Source organism: Euprymna scolopes, chromosome 4, assembly GCF_053919585.1.
Source record: "Euprymna scolopes isolate OS-2025 chromosome 4, ASM5391958v1, whole genome shotgun sequence".
NCBI lineage: Eukaryota > Metazoa > Mollusca > Cephalopoda > Sepiida > Sepiolidae > Euprymna > Euprymna scolopes.
Window position 1 is genome coordinate 179,793,367 of NC_136485.1, and position 23,921 is coordinate 179,817,287.

Below are 23,921 nucleotides of genomic sequence, written 5' to 3' on the forward strand. Positions count from 1 at the left end.
ACCTCCGACCTTTTTCAAATGTATTGCGAATCTGCACAGAATTTTGAACAGAACTTTTTATTTAATTCATGGGGGTAGCATGTTCTTGCTTCATCAGCCATGGCTGGGTAGAAGTCCTAAGTAATTCGCAAGTGTATTTTGGATGTCATCCGCACTGAGGATTGAACTTTCAACCTCCAGAAGAGATATAATTTTTACAAAAAAAAACAACAAAATGTACTAAGTACATGAGTTTTTTTTTTAGTGGTAAAAAAACAACAACAAATATATAACAAATAAAAGGTACTTGTGCACTTATGCTACCATGCTGAAATAATCCTCAGTGCGGATGACATCCAAAATACACTTGCGAATTACTTAGGACTTCTACCCAGCCATGGCTGATGAAGCAAGAACATGCTACCCCCATGAATTAAATAAAAAGTTCTGTTCAAAATTCTGTTCAAAGTTCTGTTCAAAATACATTTGAAAAAGGTCGGAGGTTACATTGAATAAAATGTGAAAATGATACTCAAAATGAGAACCTTAGTTTGAAGAATCCGAATAATACGAACGGTCAGCATTATTAAATGACTTGTTGGTGTAATGACAGAGGAAGGTGATAACCGAACACATGCCACACATGCTAACAGAGATGATGTAACAAATTGAAAAATAATTGCAACTCCATATTCCTTTATTTTCTTTTAAAGTTGATAAATTCTTTTTCTTCTGATGAGTTAAGAACAGAATAAATTCAAGAATTGATATAATAATTACATGAATGATTTTGTTCTACAAAACAAGTGCTGTCAAGAATTGTACATGTCAATATACTTAAAGAAATAAATGGTAAGATGGTCAATATCTTGAAATTTGGAATATAGATTTTTTTCATTTATTTGTATATGCTCTGTAATTACATTGAGCTTCAGAAATTGAAGGATTGGTATAAATAAACAGTGAAATTTAATTGAATAAACACACACACACACACACACATATATAATTATTTAACGTGATTATTTCATGTATCTACGTAAGATTTTATATATTGATTTTCAGTATTTACTTTAACAGTATTCAATGCATGAGTAGAGATAGGTAGAAAGTTATGAAAATATATGGCACTTAGAAAACACAGAAAATTCTGTGTAGTTTAAATCTATATATATTTTCATAACTTACTATCACATATACAGACATCTTTATCTATAGACATATTTTGTCATCTCTATAACAAGGAGTAGTGAGATTTGATTGAAACTGAAAACTCAGCATATTGCATATGAATGAAATCATTTATTTATATTTAATGTATGATGCCGAAAACGAAAAGTGCTCGATTCTTTTTTATAGAACAAATAATTTCTTTTTTGTTTCCATAAAATTTCTGAACCCGAAAATCGTTACAGATGTGTTCCAATTTCAAACTTGTTTTATTTCAGTTGAAATGAATGCAAAAATGTAGAGTCCACAGCAACAAACAATAAAAACTCATTTGAGAAAAAAAAAAAGTTGAGACACAACTAAAATTATTTGTCTCCCTTTCCAAGTTCATTTACTAAAAACAAAATATAAAAAAAAACAGCAAGACAGTTTGAGTGTCAAAAAAGAAGGAGACGAAAACATTAAAGCTAAAAAATTGACCTAAACTAAAAGAAGTTGATGGAAAGACCGGCTGAAAGTACCAAATGGAAAATGTGAAGGCCGGGAGGGAGCGGGCAGCTTCAAGACTCTGGCTACACATGGATGGACAAACTACAGATGGGAGAGGCGGCAGGCAGAAAGAAATTAAACTCTTAAGAGATGTGACAATCGCATAGCAAACACACAGCTGTATCCCTTTGATTGGAGTGCACTGCATAACACCACACAACCACAAACTATTTTGTATTTGAGACATTCAGTCAGAGATTAAATTTCTTGTGAACCTTGGGGTGCAGCAAGTCATGGGCAGGATTTTATTCTCTGAAATATTTTTTGTTTGTTTGTTTTTGCCATTCCCAACCACAAATGCAGTAACATAATCAGGGTTTAGAGTAAAGATTTGTTGGAATGTGCTCATTCTCAGTGCTGATCAACACCAGTCTTAAAGCTACTTTGATTCCCCACCTTCTACTGAAATAAACACATATGTATTCATTAACAAAAAAACACTGAATTAAAACAGCATTAGAGAATCACTATTAGGAGCTCAAAGAAAGTGGATGTTTGCTGATAGTTGAGTGGAAAATAGTGTGGCAAGCTAGCACATCCAGGAATTTAGACAACCTTAAATTTTAAAGAACCTCAAAATTTATTAAACTGCAGAAGTGAAGTAGCAAAACATTGCATGTATACAATAAATTTTACTTTAGGATAACAATACATAAAATAATTAAATATGAGATATATATATATATATATATATATAGTAAGTTATAAAAATATATATTGCCATATATATTTTTATAACTTACTACCTAGCTCTACCTATGTATTGAGCACTGTTGAATACTGAAAATTTACGCATAAAATTATAATTTTGTATATTATTTTATGTGATTACATGAAGTAGTCATATATATATATATATATATATATGATACGGCATAACCACGTTGTTACACCAATTCTCATCAGATCACTGAAGTTCAGTAACACTGAGCCTAATTAGTACCAGAGAGGGGATCATTTGGGAATTCTAGATGCTTTATGTACTCTCTGCTTATCTCGGCATTGTTTCCGGTCATCCTGAACATTATATATATATATATATATATATATATATATATATATATATATATATATATATATACTACTTCATTTACTCACATAAAATTAATATACAAAAGTATAAGTTTATGTGTAAACTTTAAGTATTTACTTAAAAAGTGCTCAATACGTAGGTAGAGCTAGTTGGTAATTTATAAAATATATATTGCTTAATCGCTATATATATATATATATATATATATATATATATATATATATATATATATACTTTCCACTTGCCATTATAAACCATTATAATTATTTGCTAATATTTTCTTCTCTGAAGAGATGGTAGATATTGAAATCCTATAGGATAAGGAGTTATAATATTTCAAATGTATTCTTTATCTTACATAGAATAATAAAAATCTTTTGATTTGAAATTTAACCATTTCACATCATAAATTTTTAAATTTATTGAATGACTAAAATTTCATATATATATATATATATATATATATATATAGAGAGAGAGAGAGAGAGAGAGAGAGCATAATTACGTTGACACACTGATTCTTGTCAGATCACCTAAATTAAGCAACGCTGAGCCTGACCAGTACCAGATGGGTGACTATTTCACAATTCTAGGCACTGTATGTGCTCTCCGCTTATTTCGGCATTGTTTCCAGTTGTCCTGAACTTCCACTTGTCACTGATATTTAACAATGCCGACTCAGGAGAGGTGTACTTGGAGATTGTGCAAGTCTTACCACAAAAATTCCACATGCAGGCACCCTTACAGTGGATATCCATAGTCTGTCAAGATTGAAAAAAGATACCGCATATATATATATATGTATATATACGTTTTATTTTTTATTACCGTTTTATCTGTTCAGTTACATATGTTTCGGTTGCTGGCCCATATTTACGATCCAGCAGCCTTGTCAGACCTTACAGAAAACCATATATACATATATATATATAACAATTTTACTATATTCCAAAGTCCAAGATTTTATTCATCTTACCAATCATTTTTCAAAACAAAAACTTTGGTACATTTTACGGATGTTTCGTTCATGAGGAACAATCAATATTGGATATTAGAGAGAAAGAAACAGACTGTGTGTCTGTTTGTAAGAGCAAAAATTCACCTAAAAATGTGTGTATAAATTAGATGGTTCATTTTTAATTAATCTAATGACACATAAAAGAACGTCAGAAATTTTAAATTAGTAGATTCTTTTTTAGTTTTAATTATTTGAAAGAAAATTCTGACAATATTGGCAATTTTTAATGAGTTAAAATGTTCATAGAAAGTTTTTCTCAAAAGAAGACGCCTTCCCCCCTCAAATTCTTTCAGAGGAAGAATTAGTGTAATAAAATGAAATGAAAAAAAATTGCCAAATCATGATGAATGGCATCACCAAGATTTGACAGCAGGAACAAAGATCAGTGGAAAATTGGCAAATCTTAAGGAAACGACAATCGTGTGTGTGTGTGTGTGTGTGTGTGTGTGTGTGTGATTTTTTTTTTTTTTTTTTTTTTTTGCTCGAAACAGAGATAATCGTAAGAACTGCTGCGTCTGGGAAGCTAAAAATGGACCTCGACTGCTCCCAGCGCACCACCTCTTCCAACACACTGACACTATGACAATGGGATAGGAAAGAACAAAGCAAGTCTCAGAGTTGAAGACATTGTTAAGGAGTAGAAAAGGAGGCGAAGAAGACAATAGACGTCTGTGTTTTTGTTGACGTTAATGGGACAAAAGTCACGGAATGTGGAGAGATGTGCGCAGATTTGTCTTCTTGGAAGAACTTTTATGTTTTGCTGCCGCTTCTCTTTCGGCAGAAGCAAAGAATTGACGCAATGCAAGAAAGAGAGGCAAAGATGGCAGCGACCATTTCTCTTTTTTTCTTTTTAAAACGTTTTAAGAATTTCACAATCTTCATCTTCAGAGTGAAAATGAGGTTGAAGGTTTCTTTTTTTTTTTTTTTTTTTTTTTTTTTTATTATTGTTTTACTCTTTCTCACCCCAAACAAGACGTATTGCCTTTGGAACATAAGCGACTATTATTCGGGATCGTGTCCAACAGCGAGACTAGAAGCAAGATGTCAGTTCACATTACATTTAAACTTTTGCAGGTTAGTACAGTCAAGGAAGCAGAAACATGGAGGGAATTCCAAAGTCTAAGAGTCTGAGGAAAAAAGTTTTTAGAGTAGAAGTTTTCCAGCATCTAAAAGTAGTAAATTAAAAAAAATGAATAAATTAAATAAAATTTTAGCTCAACTAACTGCTAAAAAGTCAAAATTATTCATAAATTAACAACTATTGTTGTACGATTTGTTTGCACAGAAAAATTTGACAAGTTTTTAAATTAATGTCAGTCACAAAAAAAAAAAAAAAAAAATCTTCCATTTAAGATTTAAACTTTTGCGAACTTATAATAAATAAAATAAACTACAAACATAAAACAAAAAAAAGTTATTTTTTTAATATATTTATGTTTGTGTCAAGAAATCAAATTACATCCAACATGAATCCAAACAGGCAGAAAAGATGAAGAATAAAAATTATGTATAACTTTATTATATCATTAGACCAATAAGTAAAAAAAGAGAAAAATCTCTTTAGGTCATCGTATTTCGAAGCTAAATGCTTCTCATCAGAAAAGGAGAACGGTTAAAAATATATAAAATGTAAAATCAAAAAATTTAATCTCCAATCTGTAGTGGAATGGGTTCGAAAATGGATGGTCACATTCAATGTTGCCAAGACTAAACTTGTTTCCTTCAATAACTACAAGAAACCTTCTCTAGCACAAATAGCAAAGGCCAAAGACTCATTATCTGAAAGTACTTCTTTTAAACTCCTCGACCCAACGTTCACAGGGAATATGACTTGGAACAATTACATTGAGAGCATTTCCAGGACCGCTGTAAAGAAGGTAAGCTCTCTCTACTGTGCTAGAAAGCAACTAACACCCGAAAGTATCCTGTACCTCTATAAGGCCACCATTCGCCCATGTATGGCGTATTGTGGTCATATTTGGCCTGGTGCATTTGCTACTAGTCTCTCATTCCTAGACAAGATTCAAAAGAGAGTCGCCAACCTGATAGGTCCTGAACTGTCATCTAAGCTTCAGCCTCTGTCCCATCAACGAAATGTTGCATCCCTCTGTCTGTTCTACAAGTATTTTAATGATGAATGCTCCAACGAACTACAAGCACTTGTACCCGCTTGACACAAATACCCCCGACAAACCCGACAAGCAGCTAAATCCCACCCTTACACAGTAGAGATCCCTAGATGTAAGAGAGCTTTCTACTCCAGCAGTTTATTCCTCAGAACTTTGCTAGACTTTGGAACTCCCTTCCGGGCCCCTGCTTCCACAAATGTACTGGCATGCAGCAGTTCAAGTGTAATGTGAACCAACATCTTGCTGCTCAACTCCCTACATAGTATCCCTGTAGCTTATGTCTCTGATAGTAGCCCCCTACATCAAAGTGGCAATGTGCCCTGTTTGGGGTGAAAATGTAATTTAAAAAAAAAATTAGTATATATTAAATAATATTGAAGGAGGTATAAAATTCAAGAATAAAAAACTTTGAAATATTAAAATATAACTAGGAGGAAAGATTAAGCATAGGTGAATAGGAAGAAAAGATTAGAAAAAAAAATCAGAAGGATATAGGTAAGTAATAGTAAAAAGAAAATAAAGATCGCTAAGGAATAATGGGGATAATAATACGAACGGTCAGCATTATTAAATGACTAGTGGGTGTAATGACAGAGGAAGGTGATAACCGAACACATGCCACACATGCTAACGAGATGATGTAACAAATTGAAAAATAATTGCAACTCCATATTCCTTTATTTTCTTTTAAAACCAACCCCGGGCAAGAACAACCATACTATAAATAAAAATACTAATAACGAACAAGATAAATGCAACTGTAGACACCGCACACTTTGCCCAGTTCAAAATAAATGTCTAACAAAAAGCGTAGTTTATCAGGCAACAATATTTGCGAAAGAAAACCCGAATAACAAGAAATATTACGTAGGCATGACTTCCTTAGATTTCAAAACCTGATACTATGACCACAAAAGTACATTCAACAATAAAAAACACCGTATAAAAACAACACTAGCGAATAAATACTGGGAACTCAAAGAAAGCGGACATTCGCCGGTAGTCGAATGGAAAATGATAAGACAAGCTACCATGTGTAGGCATTTAGACGACCCATGTAAATTATGCCTTCATGAAAAATTTGCTATCCTGTACTTTAAAGAACCCCAAAATCTATTAAACTGTAGAAGAGAAATAGCAAATAACTGTGTTCACAAAATAAAATTTACTCTATGATAGCGATACAAAATAGTTTTAAAACTAACAAAAACACTAAAAAATGAACAAATAAATAAATTAAATAAACATGAATATACATAAACGATCACACATATATGTATATATATATATATGTGCATATATGTGTGTACACATATGTATATTTATATATAAACTAACAAAAAAAAAATGCCTGCCTTAAACCACTAACCTAGTTTTAAAACAGATCCTTTGTTCGATAAAATGCATGCCCATTGGCTGATAGGAAGGGGCGCGGTGGATACTAGAAAGCTGATTGGCTAACTAAATCCTCAATAGAAGAGGACCATATAAAAACGATAAACAACCACAGAATTCGCGCATAAGCCTGAGGAATCCTAGAGTGGATGAAACGCCGAATATTCAGTGTAGCTTAATCGCCATATATATTTTATAAATTACTATATATATATATATATATATATATATATTCAAGCGGACACTATTAAATTCAACGGAGATACTTTGGTTTATGATTTTTTTTATTATCGTTCGATTTTCCGTTTAATCTTTTTTATATCAAAATTGAAAATATTGATGCAAGTTCCATAGTTATCACGAGTGTTTTCGATCCGACTGCGAATCATCTTCAGGTGAAAGTGAATAGGAGCGAAAATGGAAAGTAAAAGTGAAAAGTAAAAAATACAATAAATTGTATTGGGTGATGGGAGGTAAAAAGTATATAAAAAATCGATTAAAATCTGAGTTTTAAGATCAACGAGTCCATGGGCCAATATTGGCAAAGCGCATCATTTATGTGTTATGCCAGACATTGTCAGACGAATGCAATGTTACTAATAGTAGGGTGCTGAGTTCTCATGTAAGATGCTTTAAGAATTTATATATATATACACACACACACACACACACACACACACACACACACACACAGAAAGAGATAAAACAGCTGTATTCAAAAGCTTTCTTTCTGTCCTTCTATTGTCAGGTTTTCCCACCCACGGAATTACACTTCTACAGCTAACATATTCCTGTGAACTATAAAGAAAAAAGACCCACTGGATGATGGTCTGTACATTGGGTCTTTGGGGTGGGAGGAAAAAAATGATTCAAAAGTTGAATAATCTTGAATGAATGAAAATCCCGACATGACTCAAAGTCTTAAGATTCTTTTTATTTCTTCAATGAAAGTTTTTCATGGCCGAACGTTATGTTGTTGAAAAAAAACCCAAAAAAAACGCTGATCTGCTTTAACCCTTATTTTTCATAAAATCAGTTCTCTTTATCGCTCTAAACACTTTCTTCACACAAAAATAAACTAATATATATCTAAATATCTATAAAAGTGAACGTGTCTGTCTGTCTGTGTACATTTCCCTACGCAATAACTCTGTCAATTTTTAGTCTACAGACTCGAAATTTGATATTCAGGGTACTGAGATTTGGGAAAATCTATGGGATCGGTTTTCGGTCAGAAATTTGGCTGTTAAGGGGTCAAAGTTCAACGATTTGACCTTTGAGAACTCTACCAAACTCCTCCGATAATCTGGGGTTTAAATACTTGAAATTTTAGATATAGGCTCCTTGGACATGGATCTAACTTAATAATTCGACTTGAGCCCAAAACAATCAATGTTAAGGGGTTATTATAGGGGTTAAATTAAAAAAATTGATCGTTTTTTTTTTTTTTTTTTGCTCAGCATACACCTCCAAACACCCGGGCAACGCCGGTACATATATACATAATCTGTGAAAGTGTCTGTCTGTCTGTGTACATTTCCCTACACAATAACTGTCACTTTTCAGTCTACAGACTCGAAATTTGATATACAGGGTAGTGAGATTTGGGAAAATCTTTGTAATTAGTTTTCGGCCAAAAATTTGGCTGTTAAGGGGTCAAAGTTCAACGATTTAACCTTTGAGAACTCTACCAAACTCCTCCGCCAATTTTGGGTATAAACAATTGAAATTTTAGATATAGGTTCCTTAACTTAATAACTTGATTTGAGCTCAAAACAATAAATTTTAAGGGGTCATAATAGGGGTCAAAGTTTTAAAAAATTTGACCTCTGCGGTCTCTACCAAATTACTCAGACACTTTCTGTCTAAACATTTGAAATTTTACATAAAGGGTATTCAGAGATAGGGCAAGCTTTTTAATCAGTTTGGGTAAAAAATTTGAGCTACAAATATAAAAAGCTATGTATGTATGTTTGCATGTCTGCCTAAAACTTTCGACAGAGGCGACGGATTTTCAAAAAATCAGTATCGTTTTTAAGCTTGGCCCTTCAGACAACAAATACCGAAAAATTGGCTAAAAACATTAATTTCTTCACCCTCAACTGGGCACTTTTCTACAAGGAGGAGTTGCTTTTTTCGACGATATTTTCGAAAGTCATCCCCTCTTTTCGATTGTCTAACCTTAATTTAAACCTACGTCACTTCCGGTTTGGCGGGGGTCGTAACAGCAAAGACATCACATTTTTTTCACATTATTTTCCTACTTCGCAGTACGGGTTCGAGCCTGCCTTCCTACTACCACTTTTTTTTTTTTTTTTTGCTCAACACACACCTCCAAACATCCGGGCAACGCCGGGCATCCATGCTAATATATATATATATATATATATATATATATATATATATATATAATAAACTATAATAAATATATATATAAAAGTGAACTATAAAGAAAAAAAGGCAGACCCAGGCATATTGGGTTTTTGAGGCAGGGGAAAAATGATTTAAACGCTGAATAATCTTTCTTTTTTGTTTTTTCCTCTCTACGAGGGAGTCACTACTTATCGAGGCTCAAAGGCTACTCGAGGATAGGGGTTAATGAATGTAAAGTGGTAGTATAGTAATCATTAATAGTGCAAATTGGGTAGAATTTGATGATGTACTGTTTACATTGGATTTGAAGGCTACCACACTGTATTCAACAGCGGAACAGTGTTCCATAGGCTGGCAAGAAGCTTTGTTCATGGAATCTGTGTTTAGATCAAGATTTGAATGACTGAAAATTGCGACATGACTTAAGATTTTCTGATCTCTTCAATGAAACAGTTTTTCATGGCTGAATGTTATGTCGTTGAAAAAAAAACAAAAAAAAACGCTGATCTGTTTATCCTTTGCAATTTTTAACATCATAGCTGAATGTTTTATCTCTTAAAATCTGTTCCCTTTATCGCTCTAAACACTTTCTCACAGCTAAAGCTATTCTTTATCTCTACAAATCTACTAACAAACCATAAATGGAGTATTGTCGTCATATTTGGGCAGCTAAATCTGTTACATTTTGAAGGTTTTTGATAAAGTGCAGAAACATATCTGTAATTTGATTGGTCCTCATCCTTTCTTCTTTTCTGCAATATCTCCCTTACAGACGTGATGTTGCTAGTCTCAATCTTTTTCTATAAATATTATAGCATGTGTTCTTCACAATTGTCTGATCTATTCATTGCTTCCTTTGTCCCAGCTTGTTTGACTCGTTGATCTAGTGGTCTCCATCAATTTGTTGTTTTGATATATCATTGTAATAAAACTTCCCATTCCAGTAGCTTCTTTCGAATAACTGCAGTGTTATGAAACTCTTCCTACTCTCTCTTTTTCTATATCGTGGCTTAGTGAGGGATGCCCTTTTCTCTACCCTGCAACCTCTCTCCCACAGAAGAGACGCTGCGAGCCTATCCTTGTTTTATCATTATTTCCATGGTAGGTGCTCGTCTGAACTCCAATCTCTGGTCCCCCCTTTCCAATCTTTCACGGAAAACACCCGTCTAGCTAAATCCACTGGGAAAAATTTCCCCCACTCTTTATCTGTGCCTAAATCAAAATGTGGATTCCATGAACAAAGCTTCTTTCTTAGAACTGCACGCCTGTGGAACTGTTCCGTCTGCCTGCTTCCCACCTGACTACAACTTGGATGTCTTCAAGTCCAACGTTAACAAATTCCTAATCAACCGCCCCCTTAAGTAAACACTTCATCAAATCTCCATACTAACGTACTGTACTTGCAATAACCCTTATCTCTGAGTGGCTTCCAGGCCTTGATAAGTGGTGATCACCGTGTAAAAAAAACAAAAAACTTTAGTCTTTTCACGACAAAGGTCAATACACATCTTTCCTTCTTGTTAGCTCTTTACATCAAGTGGCTTCATGCCGTGTTTTGAACGAGTTCCATTTAAGAAATAGTCAAATTCAATAAGATGAAAATAATTTTATGGTTCTGAAATCCATTTAAACAGACATCTGCTTTTAAAAATTATCCTTAAAACAGACACGCAGTTTTCTGCTACAAAAACTGTAATAAATTTAAATCTGTATCTGCTATTAACACTTTGAGTCACTAAAGAAATTATTTTCTATGCTTTTTTTTTTAATTCAATAAATACATAATTCAACATTTGATAAAATTTAAATTTTAAAATTCATGGAGATTTTTTTTAATCACCAAATTTAAAAAATATGTCCTTCAGGCTTGACAAGCTGATAGCAGACACAAGGCATTCTATTGCGAGATACAGATTTACCCTCACTCAAACACGATGTTACTGTAATTTCATATTATCATCATAACTTTTATACGATTTAAAAGAAGCTTCAAATAAAGTAGTGATATTAAAAAAAAAATTTTCAGTGTACGAAAATAATGAAAATGCAAGACCAAAATTGCGTTTACATTATCAACGCCTTAAAACGTTTCTATGTAGTGATCATTTTGAAGCCGTAAACATACTCATGTTTAAAAAAAATCTAGCAAAAATCAAATAACAGTCAGATTTTCATGAAATTTTCAATACATATTCAATTGTAAATTAACTTATATTTTAAAAGCAGTTTTCGTGAAATATGTGAGGGGAAATATTGTTTTTTTAGGTGTTCTAACCTCCCCATATTTCATGTTACGAAAACTAAACAAAATAAATTTAGGTCCATAAAAATTTCAACATTATATAAAGTTGAAGAGTTTAAATAATTAAAAGATAGTTATTTTTATTTTCAAAAAAATGTACGGAGGTCTCTAATAAAATTATCATAAACCATTACCAAAAAATATGCTGCTTCCTAGATCCAATTAAAGCATCTAGCGGCATCCGTAAAAAGTATGCACAATTATATGATAGACAAAAAATGATGATGTAGATGATAGTGCATAAAATGTTGATTTTACACAAAAATTTGGATATGCCTATAGATTTAATGGTCTAAATTTAGCAGACATGCATTTCTTTCTTTTCTCATCAATTTGTAAAATAATTGTATTTAAATATGAATTTAAAAAATAAATTTGGATATTCTGGAGTTGATATTTTAGCATTTGTGATAAATGTGGGTGGGAATGATTGAACAAACTGTGTTCAACGCTGAACTGAAGAATTCACTACAGTCTATGTGATTGGAACAGTTCTATCAGCGATTTTGTGGAAAACACATTTAGTCGTCATTTGAATAGAGGAGTGGAATTCCAGACAGGTTATAAAGTACAAAAGAGCATGATGACTTGCATGACCTTTGCGACATTGAAAATTAAATGTTGCTGAGGGAGGTAATAGAGAGGGGAGACGGTTAGAATGGAGAATAGATCAACTGGGATTAGGGTTAGTTCCATGTTTTAATTTTTTGTCCTCTTTACCAACGCCCCCCCCTCCCCTTTCCTTTTTTGTGTAATTAGGATATTTCTTCAACTTCTTTCCCTCTAGGCCAATTTTGGCAGACGTGCCGATTCTGAAAGGCATTTTATAATATAGCACTCCTTTTTTTTACTTCCAAACTATGCCATTATCTTTGACAAACAAATAAAAACACACCAAATCATCAAAAGTCAATGCGAAAAGAATTCTGGTGAAAATTGGTTTATCTCATAATAAAAACACAAAAAAAAAATCGTGACAGTTCTTAAACTGCAGATTAAAACTAAAGTTATAAAATATTAATGTTTAAAAACCAAAACGTTTTTCTTTTTTTAAATGCTGTACTTTTGCTCAAGCAGAAAAATTAACAAAATAAATGAAACATTTTAAAACAAAAAACATTTTAATAAAATCAAGACATTTAATAAAACAAAAAACATTAAAAAAAAATTTTTTTTTATAAAGACAAACAAACTAAAGAACAAATTTTAATAAAATAATGAAAACTAATAAAACCTGATATGACTTTGCCGAAAAAATGTCTTGTATATAAACTTATATAATGTATGTTAACTAATTATAAACTTATATTATATAACGTATGTTAACTTATATTATATAACGTATGTTAACTTATATTATATAACGTATGCTAACTTATATTATATAACGTATGTTAACTTATATTATATAACGTATGTTAACTTATATTATATAACGTATGTTAACTAATTATAAACTTATATTATATAACGTATGTTAACTTATATTATATAACGTATGTTAACTTATATAACGTATGTTAACTTATATTATATAACGTATATTAACTTATATTATATAACGTATGTTAACTTATATTATATAACGTATGTTAACTTATATTATATAACGTATGTTAACTTATATTATATAACGTATGTTAACTTATATTATATAACGTATGTTAACTTATATTATATAACGTATGTTAACTTATATTATATAACGTATGTTAACTTATATTATATAACGTATGTTAACTTATATTATATAACGTATGTTAACTTATATTATATAACGTATGTTAACTTATATAACGTATGTTAACTAATTATAAACTTATATTATATAACGTATGTTAACTAATTATAAACTTATATTATATAACGTATGTCTTGTATATAACGTATGTTAACTTAAGCTTTTAATAAGTCTACAAGTATTCGTGATTTTTTTCTCTTTCAGAAAGCCTTAAAACAATGTATAAAATTGTAGTCTATGTCTGTTTGTTTACAAACTCGTTTTTAATGTTTTGAAGACAGACCCTCTCTACCACCATAAATATTCGTAAATTATGAAAAGTAGAAAATGGAGCAGAAGTTCACGTTTGCTATCCTCATGATTCTCTTCTGCATTTGGTTCTTTAGTCTTCATATTTCATGAGCAATGTTTCTGACAAAGGAAAAAATATTGCTGCTTTTTGGGTTGGATGTTGTTTTAAATGAATATGAATGATATGAAGGGATTTTCAATCCTTTCATAGCATTCATCATCATCAACTATTAATCCATTTCATAACCCTTATCCTTGAGTGATTTAAGAGAAGGGGTAATTCAATAACAGAAAAAAAAAAACTACTAAAAATATCTGGAAACATCTACATGTGTTTTGTAAATACCGGGCAACGCCGGGTAGAAAACATTTATTCAGTTATCAGTTTATCTATATATCTGTTTGTTCATCTGTCTAGCGAACTAAATAATAGTTTGAATCATGTGAAACCATATGGAGCGAGCATTGCAGGTGCAGAAGGGGTCAAAGGGTCATACTGTGACATGAACCAAACTCTGTAACTGATCAAGTTGCACCGGAAAGTATGCAAATGGGGACCGGATCTGACGTGTCAGGTATTCCAGTTTGAATAAACTGAGTTAATTTTAGTGAGTTCATTCTAAGATGCTGAAGAGACAAGATGTGTTAAACAAGTCTTCCCATAAGGGGATGATGGTTTCCAAATGAAGCCACAAGCCAAAGATTGTCATTCACTCCAGTCTACTGTGACAAAATGCCTAGGGAGTGAATAAAAATATATAAAAACAACCATTCGTCTTGGGTCTATGCCTTGCATGTGCCTTTGTCACAGAACCAGCTCCCTCAAGATGATCGACGAATTCTCCAAGAGGAGCAACAGAAGACAAGTATGTCGTGATGTATATTCATGTTATATGTTCTGACACACACACACATCCAGAGACTGATAAACTTGTTGCACTTGTGCCCTCTTGACGTACATATCCCTGACAAACCCGCTTAGCAACAAAATCTCACCCCTTCGCTGTTAAGGTTCCTAAATACCAGAAAGCTTTCTACTCTAATAGTTTCTTCCCTCAAGCAGTTAGACTTTGCAATTCCCTGACTGTACTGATATGCAGAAGTTTAAATGTAAACCAACATCTTGTTAATCTTTCCTAGGCATGGCCCCAAATAATTGCCTTTTATCTGCAAGTGGCAATATGCCTTGCTAGGGGTGAACGTGAGTAAAAAAATGCTACTAAGACAAAGTTTCCGGTTTCCCTGACTGTAGTAATAGTCAGAAGTTTTAATGTAATGCAAACAAACATCTCACTGCTCAACTCCCTACTTAGGTATGCTCACTAATAGTTACCTCTTATATCACTTGCAGTTAATTATCTAAATGCAGAATTTAATTTTCATAAAATGTTAGAAAGTTTATTGCTATAAAACATATTCCTTAAATATAAAATAATAAAATGGCGTAGTGATTAGAGTACTTGGAAAAATCAATTGTAAAAAGTGATGTTCTGCTGAAGGTTGAAGGTTCAATCCTCAGTGTGGGCGACCAAAAAATACAACTGCGAATTACTTAGGACCTCTATCCAGTCATGGCTGACCGAACAAGAACATGCTTCCCCGTGAAGTAAATAAAGACTTCCATTCGAAATTCCGTCCAAATTCCAGAGTTCGACAAGATACACCTGAAGAAGTTCAGAGATTATATCGACCGAAATGTAAAAATCACACCCAAGATTGATTAACACTCTGATTAATCCAAATAATACGAATAACCAATCGTCATCTCAAAAATTCAGAAACATAAAATAATAAAGTTTACATAACATTTAAATACAAGCAAGCACTTGAACAAATACATTAAAGACATTGCAAAGGCTACTGCAAAGAAGGTGTAGACATGATCCCAAATAATAGTTCCTTATGTCCTTGTTTGGGGTAAATATGAGTAAATATAGGAAAGGTGTCACCCAAAACTTCTTGCAGAGTCTAATCAAATACTAATTAAATTTTTTAGTTTTTGTTTTTTAATCTACGGGAGGTAAAATTAACTTTTTACTTCAATATTTGGAAAATAAAACTGATTAACATTGCTGAAATTGCTCTAAGTTGTAAAAAAAAAAAAAAAAGAAAAAAAAAAGAAATTTATTTGAATTTTTTTTTGTCATTTATTATCTCATGTGGAAATTAATTTTCATAAAGGGTTAGAAAGTTTACTTTACATGTATCTAAATTTAAAATAATAAAATTTAAATATAAGCAAGCAAATATGCAAAAAAATTATATAGTGGATTAAAAATGATGAAAAAAGAATTTTGTAAAAATTTCTTAAAGAATGCAAAAAAAAAAAACGTGGTGCATTATATGAAGTAGGTGTGATGAAGCAGACTGATGATGCGGATGTGCCTAGTTCACATGCAGTCACAGCTTCAAAGCATCTCTTTCAATTATGGATGTTGCCAATGTGGTCTTTTCTCTGAGTATCTGAAGGAATTAGGGGAAAACAATGCCAACAATTGTATCATGCTAATTCATGCAAATTCATATTATTTATGTAGATATGTATAAAATATATTTTTCTCTTTATATTTTGGAGGCTAAAATAAAATAAAAAAATCTTCCAAACATTTTAATAATAAAATCTCATCTCCAAAATGTTGTCATAATTTTATGTTATGACTCTTTCATTTCATGAAAATACAGATAACAGTATTATCACTTCATCACTTTTTTTGGCACATCAACCCTTTTGGTTAATCAATGGCAAATCCAGTAATTTTGGAAAAAGGTTTTATTCTTCAAGTTCTTTATATTTTCAAATATTTATTCATGGTGTTTAGTTTTTATGGCATATATCAATCATTTTGGGGTTATTTAATGCTGTATCAAATAATTTTGGAAAAAGGTTTTATGCTTCCAGTTCTTTATATCTTCAAATATTTATTTATATGTTGTTTGGTTTGGTTGTTTTGTTTTATGGTGTATTAACCCTTTTTGGGTTATTAAAAGCTGAATCCAGTAATTTAAAAAAAAAATTTAATGCTTAAAGTTCTTTAAATCTTCAAACATTTTATTCATGGTGTTTGGTTTGGTTGTTTTGTAGATGTCAAATGTTTTTGAGTTTTGGTCAAGAATTTTGGCACCAGATGTCTTAACACTCTAGGCTAAGGTGGATGAGGTCAGAACAAAAATACTTACTGCTTTTCTGTCGCCACTTTCTTCAGTTCTTTCAAGATAATACCAACCACATCTGTTGCGTACCTTGGCCTTGTTAAACCCTTTCAAGAAAGAAACACAGATGTAAAACAATTTTTACATACAAATTAGAATTTATAAATAGAAAAGAAATTTTTTTGTTTTGTGCAAAATTCAACCTAGATTAAAAAACAAAAATCTGTATGATGTACGTATCCATGACAAAAGGAAAATATCATATTCCAAAAATTACGTAAATTGATCAAGTAGTGTTATTTTTATAAAGAAAATGTTTTGTTTTCTTTTAAGTTGTTTTCAAAATGGTGAACAAAACAGATGTGTTCTTGTTACTCATTAAATTTGATTTTCTTGTTTTATTAGCTGAGCATGAAAAATTAACTTTCACCATGACTAATGTTTGTGCAAAATTTCCCAAAAAATCCAAGGTTAAATTATTGAGTAAAGTGTGAACAAATGAACAATTTTGGAGCAATTTTACTCCAACAATGTCCCCTAGGGGAGCAACCAGAGTTATCCCGGAAAATCTGTTCTGATAAATATTTACTTTCACCATGATTAATGTTTGTGCAAAATTTTAAAGAAATTCAAGGAGTGGTTATTGAGAAAAGTGCAAACAGATGAACGATTTGGGGGCAATTTTACCCCTATAATAACTTCCTGAGGGAGCAACCAGAGTTATACCAGAAAATCTGTTCTGACAAAAATTTGCTTTTATCATGACTAATGTTTGTGCAAATTTTTTAAAAATCTAAGGAGCAGTTATTGAGAAAAATGCAATAAATGAATGGACAAATGATTTGGGGGCAATTTTACCCCTATAATGCTCCCTACGGGACAACCAGAAAATTTGTCAAAAAATTGGCAAAAATTTACTTTCACTATGACTAATGTTTATGCAAAATTCAAAACAAAAAATCCAAAGCATGAGAAAAGTTATTGAGAAAAGTATGGACAAATGGGAATGAAAGTCTAATCCCTCCTTTGTTGAAGGACTAAAAATACAACTAATTGATTATTTTATGTGATTTTTGGAATATATTTTCGTTTCATAATGGGTACATACATCATAAAATTAATGAACCCCACCATTGTTGCATATTAAAGGATACAGCTCCCGGTTTTTAGTTAGAAACAAAGTAATTACGATTGAATATAAGTATTAAACGAGAATGTTGGAATTGAACGCAGTTATAAAAAGTTAAAATGAGTACATATTGTTAGTTAGATACGATTCCAGGAATGCAGTGGAATTATCCATTGTAGTGTGAAATGCAAAATTTTAATAACTTATGAAACAAAAGAATGTGGTAAACAGAAAGTTGGTTTGGTTAATTTGGGTCGAAGCAAGAATAATGGAACAATGAAATTAAGGAATGTTCTTGTGTTGCCAGGATGCATGTTGGAGGCTTGTGCATGGGATGCACACATTTAGCCTGCGTGTTGACGTCACATAGAATTAATATACACACTTGAGTTCAGTCAGTTAGAGAGTTTGAGAGAAAGGGCAAGTCAGAGAACAGTCCGAGTTAGTCCGGCAGAGAGTTAGCTGAAACTCCTTAGGAAGTGAAACGGAGACAAAGGGCACACAATGTAGCAACTTAGCCAGGCATCAGATTCTCATCACCAGCTGGAAAAATAAATGTGTTCTATTTGTGTCTTCATTCGTCATTTCAACCAATGTAATGTGTTTTGTCTTTCAAGTTTATATGTATAATCACGTTGTCCATCATCTTGTATGATGAACTTTGTATGAAAGCTTCTTCCAAATGTTGACTGTATCCCCCTCTTCAATAATGTTTAAAGAACTGTTCATTAACACTTCTCTCTTCACCTCTATCGCTTCTATTATAAATGTTGTCTCGTTCCTCTTATGTGAACACCCCTGCAACGCAACACTATATGCAACATGAAAAATACAAACATTAAACTAAAGAAACATATAAAGGTAGATGCGATCAGAAATATCTGCTCCAGTAAGGTTATTGCTTTATATCCATAACTGACGATGGACACTAGAGTGACATTTAGAATCGACAGTCCATGTTCAAATTCTATCAACTCTTGTGATCATTTCATACTGGTGAGATTTTTATCCCCAAAAGAAAGTGGAATTCTCACACATGATAAAACCGAGATGATACTTGTAAATATCTGTTGTAAGTTGAATTGGGAGTGAAAGTTTTTAAACCGGAGTACGAAATGTCTTTAATAATTTTCCAGACTTTTTTGTATAAGCATTTAAAATTACCTATGTTATTGCTATACATCTATTGAAATGACTGACCAATTTTTATGATTTCAGTTCAGATGAACAATTACAGCAGGAATTGGAATACATCCTACTAAAGCCTGATTGTCACAGCTGGTGAATTTCAAAAATGCAATCTGGACACGAGGACGCTTTAGAAGAACAATATGCAATAAAATTTTGTTTTAAACTTGGAAAAAATGCCACAAACATCTGGAATGCTCCAGACTGCTTTTGAACCATTTTGTATGAATTGAGTATCAGTTTTTGAGTAGCATAAGAGATTCAAGGAAGGCAGAGGTCTGTGAGGGATGATGAGAGGTGTGGGAGGAGTAAGGAAGTCAGAATACCAGGGTGTATGGGCCAAATAAAGAATTTCATGGATAAGGACTGCTGTGTGTCTATAGACACAAAAAGTGCACAGTTTGATGTCCATGTGGTAATGGTACACACAATTATTTGTGAAGAACAAAAGATGCAGAGGATTTGCATGAAGTTTGTCCCAAAGGTGCTCAGAGAAGATCAGACTATTTGACCAAGATGGGCATGAAGACAGTTCCTCACTTTCCCTATAGTACAAACCTTGCTCCCTGTAACTTTTGGTTATTCCCTAAGCTCAAGAGGTTTTCATTATGAGACAATTGAGGAGATGAAAGAGACTGTGACCAAGGATCATTGACACACTCACACAAGAGGACTTCCATAGGGTCTTTCAGAAATTGTTGGAAGGGTACAACAAGCGCATTGCAGCCACAGGACATTACTTTGAAGGGGACTAGTGTATCATGTGTGTACTATCAATAAAAGTGCTCATAACAAAAAAGTCACATAGAATTAATATACACACTTGAATAACAACAATAATGTGTATTAATTTAACAATTTTACTTGGACAAATAAAAAAGAATGATATACAACAGAAAAGGGTGTGTGTGCATATATATATATATATATATATATATATATATATATATACACATATATATATATGCAATTAGAAATTGCCAATACATGCTTTTGTAAGAAGAACTTATCTTTGATAACATATATGGACTAATCATGTTGGCACATGGTTCTTGTTATATATGCACCAAATCTAAGCATGGATGAGTACTAAAACAGGTAACCATTTAAGCATACCAGGTGTTTATGTGCTGTTTATTTCAGCATTGTTTCCATTAGTCTTTGACTTCTCCTTGCCACTGGAATTAAGCAGTTACAGATTACACAACCCTTTCTTCACAATTCAGCATGTGTCAGTCATTATCTGTGGCGTGACCTCCTAGGGGAGTGATATCGCTCCCCATTGGGGAAATTAAGACCCCCTAAAATACTGAGTAAGGCCGGGTAATTATGCTGATATTGTCTGTTAAGCGTTAATTCAGTGCCCAGATAATTTATTGTGTTTTTGTAAACCAGGCATATATTTTATTGTTTGAGAAAAGTGACAAGAGATGTCAGATTATAGTTAGAATGAAATCATACATTTGTTCTTGGCTTGACGAACCCGTGCTCAGGATGTCTCGCTTTCTGAGTGCGAGAGGTTAAAGTGTTAACTTTCTGAGTGTGTGAATGAATTTGAGTTCTGATCCCAGATTCGCAGGCCTATGAAAGTTCTGTTAGGTGTGCACAGATGTAAAGATTCAGGAATTCCCTGATTGACGTGTTGAATCCTGATTGGGCTAGCAGATTGTCCCAACCAACACTTTCCTTTGGAATATAAGCGAATGCCCGGGCTAAAATTATCAGATCAAAACCGAATCTCGAGAGAAACACATGCACCCAAGAAAACGCCACCCATCCCCCATTTCTTCATCACGGCCGCCATCGTGGAGAACAAAGAATAAGATTTTGGACTGTTTTCTTGAGTAATTTAACTGAACAATTGTATATATGTAAAACACCTGTAACTTTCGTGAATTAACTTTTATTAGACTAGAACCCTCTGAGTTTGTTTTCTTTTGATCTGCATGAGAAGCTAATTGAATTTCAGTGAACGCCAATGCCGTGAACCAACAACAATGCCTGTGAAACGAGAGAATCTTGTAAAGTGCTCCCGGAAGAAGACGCTCACAGCAATTGTAGTTTCGACAGAGTCAGAGGCCACATCTGCTGACCTGCGGCAGGAGGCTTACAATCCGTCTAGATTGATCAGATGGTTCTCTTCATCCCAAGAAACAAACATCCATCTTAGATGAACATTGTTTGGGTAACGAATGTGCACACTTGTTTCAAGGATTCTAATTCTTTCTGTCGTGGAAGGAATAGATTCTGCCTGCAATGGCCTTCGGAATCCTCTTGTCATGATGCAGTCAAACCAACATACAATGTAGCCGAGAAACTGGAAAATGAGAATTAGCTAGTTGCAACTGCCTTCTATCTGAAGATAACCAAGCATAATAGCAAAATTGAGAAGAAAGACTGGAGCATAAAGATTTGGTTTTGTTGTTTTTTGTTTTATGGTATATCAATCCTTTTTGGGTCATTTAATGTCAGATCCAGTAATTTTAGAAAAAATTCTTATACTTTAATGTCTCTATATTTTTTAAATATTTATTCATCTTGTTTGGTTTGGTTGATTGTTTTACGACATAGGCTGGAGTGCTAAGAGTTTGAGTTTATATAGGTTGGCTCATGTAACTCTGAAAGGATAACCTTTTGGCTAATCCATGCAAACATTACAGAGGACAAAGGAAACAACCACTGACCAATAATACTAATAACGTTGAGAAAGTTTTTTTTCCTCCCCCATATACTATATCCTCTCCTCATCAACAACAACCAACTAGGAATACTAACATAATCACCAGTTTTGGTAACGGGACAGGATATTATTTATTTTTCTATTAGCTTTCTTGATCATAAAGCATTTGTTTTGACAACATTTTATGGTGACATTTCATTTGCATGTCGTAATCTTCACCTGATGTTTACAGCATTTCATAATATTTTTTTTATTGCATTTTCACCCTAGACAAGGCACAGTGTCACTGATGTAGGGGGATACTCTCTGGGACATAATTTGTTGAGATACTATGTGGGGAGTTGAGCAGCAAGATGTCGGTTTACATTACACTTGAAATTTTGTATGTCAGTACAATTAGGGAAGCATAAACCCAGAAGGAATTTCAAAATCTAGCAGTCCTAGAGAAGTAACTACTAGAGTAGAAAGCTTTCTGGTATTTGTGGATGTCTACTGTGTAGGGGTGGGATTTTGTTGGTTGTTAGGTTTGTTGGAGATATTTACATCAAGAGGGCTTGTAGTTCGTTTGGAGCATCCAGCATTAAAATACTTGTAAAACAGGCAGAAGGATGCAACATTTCATCGATGGGACAGAGGTTGAAGCCTACCTGGCAGTGCAGGACTAGGTGTGTCAGAAACTTTGTGAAAAATATTGAATAATTCGACTCCCCTGTTTTCCAAGCTTATAACTACTCGAAAAATGTAATTCAACCCCTAATTTTATTTTCAATTAAAGGAGCAAGGACCAAGGTTTCATTTAAAAAAAAAAAAAAAAAAAAAAAAAACAATGTGATTTAAAAAAAAAAAATGGTTTTAAACTTCGGACTTTACAGGTAAATTTCTAAAAAACACTACTTTTTTTGTTTTAAATTTGAATATATTATTTATTGATCTTTTATCTTCAATTTGTGATATATAAAACTTTGGTGAGTAAATTAATTATTTACTTTTTAATAGACATTTCAAAATTGGGGGGGGGGCTGAATTAAAAAAAAAACGTTTGTCTTAAATATTATATTTTGTTTATTGGAAAGAGCATAAAATTTCACATTGACCCTAAAAATATCGTAAAAATAGAATCAATAGAAACATTTTGATAGATTTTTAAAGTTTAAAAATTGAAAAATATTGAACTCTTAAATTCACTTAATTTCATTACAGTTTGTTAAAAAATAAAAGAATAATATTTCTATTACTTTTTATACAACTTTAATAGTTTATTTTGGAAGTATAATCCATAAAGAAAATAAACAACCCACTTTTAAAGAGAAATTACGAGTTTTTTATATTTTATTTGCAGTTTCGTGTTAGGGGTGTCAAAAATTCCTACAAAAATTCTGATACACCTAGTGCAGGACCTATTAGGTTAGTGACTTTCTTTTGAACCATGTCTAAGAGTGAGAGACTAATAGCATGCACCAGCCTAAATGTGGCAACAATACTCTTTACATGGGCAAATGGTGGCCTTGTAGAGGTACAGGACACTCTCAGACATAAGTAATATTCTATCACGGCAGAGAGAGCCATCTTCTTTGCAGCAGCATTTATTAAACCAGTTTCAGCTGGAATTTTGTTGAGCTACAAACTGAATATTTTTTATGGCTGCATTTAGCAGCCGCCAATCATACCAATTCTGGATAGAAGTGGTTGATCATACAATGAAATCATGGCATCTGAGTTTGATTGGTAGCACTTAACATGTCTAATTCTCCTCTACACGTTTGACCAGAAGAAATATTGATTTGCCTTTTGCTT

At 32.6% G+C, this 23,921-nt stretch overlaps 1 protein-coding gene across 6 annotated transcripts in view; it reads right to left on the bottom strand.

Annotated features, from left to right (window-relative positions):
- The window catches only part of LOC145270473 (small ribosomal subunit protein mS29-like), a 536,140-nt gene that overhangs the window by 33,880 nt on the left and 478,339 nt on the right, over positions 1-23,921 (bottom strand). For all 6 annotated transcript variants that reach the window (XM_080126119.1, XM_080126129.1, XM_080126147.1 and 3 more), the window contains one exon: positions 17,158-17,237. In XM_080126119.1, coding sequence (XP_079982245.1) covers positions 17,158-17,237 — 80 coding nt within the window. The remainder of the gene's footprint in view (positions 1-17,157; positions 17,238-23,921) is intronic.